The sequence below is a fragment of the Salvelinus sp. IW2-2015 genome, unplaced genomic scaffold (assembly GCF_002910315.2).
Source record: "Salvelinus sp. IW2-2015 unplaced genomic scaffold, ASM291031v2 Un_scaffold2364, whole genome shotgun sequence".
NCBI classification, from domain to species: domain Eukaryota; kingdom Metazoa; phylum Chordata; class Actinopteri; order Salmoniformes; family Salmonidae; genus Salvelinus; species Salvelinus sp. IW2-2015.
The window spans coordinates 56,014-63,628 of NW_019943689.1; the positions used below are offsets into that span (position 1 = coordinate 56,014).

Genomic DNA, 7,615 nt, shown 5'->3' on the forward strand with positions numbered 1-7,615 from the left:
TGGGTTTATGTGGTTATGCTTTTGTCACACTGAAGTTTAAACCCTTTTAATCAAATATAATATTGATTAATATTCTATACATACCTGAAACTCAAATGCCTCATTCCCCTGCACATTGACTTCATACCGGTACTCCTGGTACATAGCCTCGTTATTGTTATTTTATCGTGTTAGTATTTCCTTTTTTGTGTCCAATAAAGTTTCATACTTTTTAACTCTGCATTGTTGGGAAAGGCGCCAAGAAGTAAGCATTTCACGGTAAAGTCTACACCTGTTGTATTCCGCGCATATAACAAAATAAAAATGTAATTTCTTTAAGTTGTTATTTTGTAAAAACACAAGGTTCCAAACACATAGATGAAAATAAAGCTATTTTATTGTCAAAGCATTCAACATGATTCAGATAAACTATCAAGTAGTACATTTCACTGATTTCAGCATGAAGGACAAAACCCGGAAACTATTCCCCACTGACACAAAATATTACACTTTGTATTTAAAAAAAAAAAACAACAACATGTATTTACATTGTACCTGTATAATCTTCATCTTATTTATATCGACTATTATTACACATGCACTCTGAAATATAGTCCGTCTGTCTGACGTCACATCCCCATTTGTGTCAATAATATTTAACCTTTAAAGTGAACATGAAAAAAAAAGGTATTGAATACTAAACCATGTAATGTAACTATTTTTTATTATCATTTTCTATATATGTATTTATATAATATAAAATACAACTTACTGTACATTTAAATTACACATATTCTTATCTTCCCTTATTTCCCAAATTGTAAGTGCTTCATAAGATAAATAGTGTCCTTTCTCAAAGTCAAAAAATGCATTTGGATACACTCAAATAAAGAAACAAAAAACAGACTGAAGGAAAATAACAACTGTCTGTGTTGAAAGTGGAAACAAGTGCTCTGTTTAAGTGGTGTATATCCAGCCAGTCAGCCAGTCAGCCAGTCAGTCAGTCAGTCAGTTAGCCAGTCAGCTAGCCAGCCATCCAGCCAGCCAGTCAGCTAGCCAGCCAGCCAGCCAGTCAGCCAGTCAGTCAGCCAGTTCAGCCCAGTCAGCCAGTCAGTCAGCTAGCCTCAGCCAGCCAGTCAGTCAGCCTGTCAGTTAGCCAGTCAGCAGCCAGCACCAGCCAGCCAGTCAGTCAGTCAGTCAGTCAGCTAGTCAGTCAACCAGTCAGTCAGTCAGCCAAACAGTCAGCCAGCCAAGCCAGTCAGTCAGACAGGTCCGCCAGTCTGCCAGTCAGCCAGTCAGCTAGTCAGCCAGTCAGTCAGCCAGTCAGCCAGTCAGCCAGTCAGTCAGTCAGTCAGCCAAACAGTCAGTCAGTCAGCTAGTCAGCCAGTCAGTCAGCCAAACAGTCAGTCAGCCAGTCAGTCAGTCAGCCAGTCAGCTGGCCAGTCAGCCAGCCAGTCAGTCAGCCAGGCAGTCAGCCAGCCAATAACTCCATGTCTGTTTACCAGATGGTAAAAAAGTTATTCCCCATGGTCAGTGATGTGATAACCTTTTCCCACTATAGTGCCGACCCAAACCGTACTGTGCTGACCTGGCTCGGGCATATTATCTTCTATTTGTCCTTTATGATCTGTCCCAGTAACTTCATGGATGACTGAGCCATACTGTGCTGGCTCGGCTACAGTATTTTCTTTACACAGTGTCCTTTGCGGCAAAGGGTTCCTTCATCTGATGCAAGTCCGTAACCCAGCTCAGCTCAGCTTGGCTCAGTTCAGCTTGGCTCAGCTCAGCTTGGCTCAGTTCAGCTTGGCTCAGTTCAGCTTGGCCTAGCAGTGTGAAAACGGTTTGCTATTTATCTAAAGGTCAGTTGTGGGAGGTCATGTGACGCGAGAGGTGGTGCCTCTCCCTGAACGACTCGTTACAGATTGGACACTTGAGTTTCTCCTCACGCCTCCTCTTGACCATCGGCTCCATGGCCAACTCCTTCTTATGGTGCGACCTCATGTGGTACACCAGGTCAGAGGTCATCCTGAAGGAGGCGTTGCACTTGGCGCACCAGTTCTGGGCGGGCAGACACAGAGAGGTGAAGGAGGGGGGGAGTAAGGTTAACGCTGAGGGCATCTGCAGCTGGATGGGGCCCTGGCTCTTAGGCCAGAAGGCTGTGGCAGCAGCCGCTGCGTAGAGGAACGGGCTCTGCTTGGACATGGCGCCCGGCACAGGGCAATTGGTGCCCAGCTCAGCGCCGTGGAGTTTGGCGACCAGGTGGTCTGCCTGGTAGAGTCTAGAGGAGGAGATGGTGTCGCCCACCGCCGGGTGGCAGTCCAGGAGTTTGGGCGTGGCCATGACCAGAGGAGAGATCTGGGAGAAGGAGGAGGTAGCGTGGCGAGAGGGTTGGCTGAAAGCGCTCTTCCTCTCCCCGCTGTTCCCCCCACCATGCTGGGCTACGGAGGTGAAGGCGCTCCCTAGCGGAGAGGCCTCCATGCGGGTCTGTGATTGGACAGGCTGAGTCTCCGACAGAACCTGCCTGATGTTGAGATGCTTCTCCTGGGTAGGGTTGCCGCCTTGGCTGGGACGACCTCCGTCCTTGTTTTCGGCGTTGGAGTTCTGTAGGTTTTTGGTGCTGCTGCTGTTACCGTGCGTCTTTAGGCTCTGTGGAGACTTCTTGACCTCGGTGAAGGCGCTGCGTTTCCCCTCACCACCTGACTCGGTGGACCCCGACCCTGGTGGGGAGAAGGTCGGCCCTCGTCGGTTCTCCTCCAGGCCGTACGCTCCCCGGTAGTTCTGTGCCGAGCTCGCCAGCTCCTCCTTAGACTTGAGGGCCTGAGACAGACTCAGAGAGGCCCTGCTACCATCCCTGTCCCTCTCTCTATCCCTGTCCTCTACCTCTGAGAACTTCCTCTTCCCAGAGCTCTCGCTGCGTATCTCAGCCTCGCGGTCGCTGGGTGGGCTAGTCCGGCTGTTCTCTAGGTCCCTGGCTAGGTTATGGAAGTCTGTGGAGGGTTTGGCGTTGTCCCCCTCCGAGCGGCCCAGTTTAGGGCTTGCCCTGGTGGGTGTGGTATTTGTAAGGTTGGGGTTAGGGCGCTCGGTGCTTGGCTCCTTACTGTGGACCTCCTCGTCTACATCGCCCGCCGCCATGCTCTGTAGTCTCTTGGTGCAGCGGAACCTCAGGTGGGCCAGGAAAGGGAACTCAAACTGAAAGCGCTGGTTGCAGTCAGGACACGAATAGGGAGCCGACCCTGAAAACGGAGGGAAATAATGTCAGTTATTCAGAAAGAAGCTCTGTAGTAGGATATCTTCCTGAAAAACACCACTGTAATGTTTTCTTATAAGACTATAAGCTACTGATTATTATAAATTATAAATAATAAAAAAGTGGCCTAAAGAAGATTTATTACATGTACTTTTTTTCAATTAAACAATAACAGCGGGGTTATTATGCTCTTGAACTTGAGCTTCAAATCAACAGTATTCCTCAAGTTTTGTTTAATGATGGATTATGCCGCTTAAGTGCAACGCAAACGCCGATATAAAAATAATAAGCCTAGTACCAGTTCATGCTACAATTGCTACTCACCCTTGGTCTTGACCGGCGCTTTACCAGCGCTAAGCAGCAGCAGCAGCTCAATCAGGTCTTTCCCGTACCAGACCAACAGCTCCTCATCCTTCTCGATCCTCCGGAGAGACCGGTAGAACAGCTGACCGTTCTTCACGTAGGCCTCGAGGTTCTGCTCGTCCCGGTCCCGCGCCGACTGCACGAGCCGTAGCCACATCAAGCCCTCAGACGTGCTGTTGGCTGCTGACGTGTCCACCTGCGCGGTCAAACGGTGACAGAGAGCGAGGCAAATCCGTTAGTTGGACTCAAACGAGAAATCCGTGCGCCAGTATTCATTCTAACCGTTACGCATAGGCTGTCCAATTATATATTTTTTAAATAGGCTATTTTTCATGTCATTTGGCTGTGCAACTATCAATATGCATTATACATACATGCGATCTTGTAAGATAAGACCACTAATAGGTTCTAATCAAATGGATACCCAGACTATTTGCATTGCCCCCCCCCCCTCTTCTACGCTGCTGCTACTCTCTGTTATTATCTATGCATAGTCACTTCAATAACTCTGCCTACATGTACATATTACCTCAATTACCTCGACACCGGTGCCCCCGCACATTGACTCTGTACCGGTACCCCCCTGTATAAAGCCCCGCTATTGTTATTTACTGCTGCTCTTTAATTATTTGTTATTCTTATCTCTTACATTTTTGGGGGGGTATTTTCTTAAAACTGCATTGTTGGTTATGGGCTTGTAAGTAAGCATTTCACTGTAAGGTCTACACACCTGTTGTATGCGGCGCATGTGACTAATAAAGTTTGATTTGATTTGAATACATAGAGTATACCGTGTCACACCCACGTCGTGAGAAATAGAAATGTGAAACCATATTGTGTTATCTTCTCTGTGAAATGGGATCAATAATGATCAAATCAACCACGGCAGACAATTCAAATCAGTCTGAAGAAGGAGACTGTAATAACATCGTAAATAAAGAATATTAGCATTATTATCATTCTAGAAAAATCACCATATTTGTCTTTCCTTACCCTGAATATGTATGGCGCCGTTCGTTTGTCCGTTGACTTGAGGGCTACGAAGGCTATGCTGTCATACAACGACGTGTGGCTCAAAACACAAGGCCCGAAAATGGCATTTTCCGGAATGTCACATGTGGTGTAGACACTGGTGAATATATCCGTTAGACACTGCTGCACTGCTTTGGCGTCGCCGTCCCAAACCAACTTCTGTGAGCTGGATTCCTCCATCGTTGACTATTGGTTGCGAACAGAACAGACAAAGAGAAAGAATGAATAAAGATACAATATACAAATGTCTAGATGATGATGAGGTCAAATAAATTGGCACTTCGTGAGAGGGTTGGTTAACTGCATGTAGTCAGCTGTCAAGGCCGAGCTGGACTAGGAAAGGGAATTTTTTGTGGGGCCGGTCGTTTTAATTAATTGAAGTCTATTGTAGGATGAGAGTGGCCTATCAATTTCAAAGAGCATGGTTGGTTGCCTATTTTCCGCGGAAATTCCCAGATGCTGATGAAATAGCTGTTAATTGGGAGAAAATTAATGCATGATCCTAAACCGAAGCGTAGCAATGGTGTAAATTATTTTTTAAATAATTATGATAAACATAAACAACCAGAACATTAATACAATAATGTTAATACAATGAATACATTATTACAAGCATTTCACTACACCCGCAAAAACATCTGCTAATCACGTGTTATGTGAGCAATAAAAATTTGATTTGATTTGATAATAATACAAAAATAATCCAATATCAATGTAATGATAATAATGACATTGATACTAATATATTATCACTGTCTCTAAATTATTATTGTTTATAGGACTAACATGAATTATATTTGATAGAGATGTATTACTTCAATTAGGCTTATTATTATTATTATAACCACTATTATTACAAAGGCTTTACTATACCGGATGTGCAAACTGAACTGTACATTCATCTCAAACCCTAATTTCTAAGTGTGTAACCTAATTATTTAAATTTAGCCTCTGGTAGAAGAAGACAAAATTTGCAATAAGAAACGGTAAGGTCCGTATAAAATCGAAAGAGCATGTCGAATGTATTTGGAAGTGGACTGTCAAAGTCACCGGTTTCATGTCAGACAACCTTTCACTCTATCCTACACGCGCTCCCAACGTATGTCCCCTCATTACCATAATCCACCACGTTCCCTCTCGAGACTGTAATTAAGGCAGCACGCAGAGTGTATTTACGGGTGACCAGTTTCTCTGGCCTCAGTGAATTATGCAGCTGTGATCTACCTTTGCTTTGCCACTTGTTCAATTCAATTATGCGTATAGGCCGGTGTAAACACATCCCGTAGACACTTGCATGCAGGCAACAACAAAAAAATAGCCGTGTGTGTTTAGATGAATATCTGGTAAATAATAATAACAATAACGAATCAACTTTTGTATTATCAAATTCATTTAATTTGTGCATGTTATTTTAATGTCATGTTATCTTAATTTTATGCACATATGCAAATGTGTTTATAATTGTTTTCTTCTAAATCGTGCTACCTTGCCTTAATAACGCCCCTTCACACTATAACACAAACCATGCGTGCAGATCTCAAGAGATTATTAACTAATACCTACTTAATCATATTTGGCATGTAATGATCATTTGTCATGTAAATATATAACGACAAAATGTTCTAAAATATTGAAACGTGTTGATACATTGAGCATGCCTAAATGTCACGATATGATGAGATGTTAGTCCTTGTCCGCTGTCTGAGGATGGAATCATTTGTTTCCCATTCATTTGCTCACAGTGTCTGAGCCTGAAAGCAAGAAACGAACAGCTGTCTGCATGCATATCAAACAAAATGATCCTCTGTCAATGACGCTTTATAGTGAAACATTATCATTCAAGAAACGTACCGGCCCTCGAACCAAAGTAACTTTTCTCTTCAGCTGCGTCGGTTGAGAGAAAATAGTTTGGAGCTATAGCCTACGATCCTGTTCTCCTATTTAGCCGATTCCATATCAAAACCATTTGAACAAAATGCAACCCTTCAACTAAAGACCACCGCTTGCAGAAAAGCAATTTTTCGCTCCATCTCCTATATAACCCAGTCTTTTGTGACTTTAAAGGTCGCTCTCTCACAAGGGAAAGCCACACAAAAGGTCCAATGAATATGCATCTGAGCTAAATGAGAGAGAATAGCACCCGGAACGTATGCGCATCCATAAAACGGATGAGGCCAACCCATTCAACCTTCTGCCTCCTATTTCAGAGCAGGTTTTTATTCCTATATCCGGGTGCCTTGTCAGTCTAAAAAAAAAACTGCCCTAAATCAACGCAAGAGCTGAATTGCCGATTGTCTGCTTGCCCCAACATCTGCGGAGCTCTGTCTCCAACACTACACGGTGCTCCATTCATGGGATGCTGACTTGGCTACTGCTTTGTGGCGGTGCGTGCTTGTCTTTCTGTCGCTGCAAAACAAACCCTCTTTTAAGCGCATACAAATACAGGCTCTGGCTACGTACCTTTTTGTTGACAGTAAAATAATAATCCACCAAAGTGATGCTTGAATCAATATGCCGCCTTGGAGAGCAGGTTTCGATGCGTCCTCCGCGTCAGTACATGTCCCTGTGTGGTCGTTTGAAAGTGACAGTGGTGCCGCTGATATCGCCCTTTGCTGAGAGGCAGAGAGAGAGAGAGAGAGAGAGAGAGAGAGAGAGAGAGAGAGAGGGAGAGAGAGAGAGAGAGATGCGTGCAGAAGGGGCGCGATGCACTGGCTGACTGGCACACACACACACGTTTTGTTTGCAGCACATAATCTACCCAATGAGGCGTGTCACTCACCGTCTCCTCCCTTTAACTCTTTACTGGCCGACTGTCATTGGATGAGATTTATAGGCCGTATAGGCTACAGCTACAGCCTCGTGCCATAACCTCCCAGAGCGCCTTTTTTTTGTTGTTGTTATTATACGGTTGTTTCAGTTTGCGCGAGCACAACATAAAGCCATTCATATAAGATTTTTAAACCGATTGACTCTCAAAGTAGGGTTGTGTTTTTT

At 44.4% G+C, this 7,615-nt stretch overlaps 1 protein-coding gene across 1 annotated transcript; it reads right to left on the bottom strand.

The window, feature by feature from the left end:
• Nucleotides 1-358: 358 nt before the first annotated feature.
• Nucleotides 359-7,360, bottom strand: LOC112073779 (PR domain zinc finger protein 8-like). Its single transcript, XM_024141015.2, has 4 exons — nucleotides 7,082-7,360; nucleotides 4,583-4,807; nucleotides 3,551-3,785; nucleotides 359-3,212 (listed from the first exon to the last, which is right to left on the bottom strand). Exons 2-4 carry the CDS (start codon nucleotides 4,799-4,801, stop codon nucleotides 1,840-1,842), a joined length of 1,827 nt encoding a protein of 608 aa, XP_023996783.1. The 5' UTR covers nucleotides 4,802-4,807; nucleotides 7,082-7,360; the 3' UTR covers nucleotides 359-1,839.
• Nucleotides 7,361-7,615: the final 255 nt, after the last annotated feature.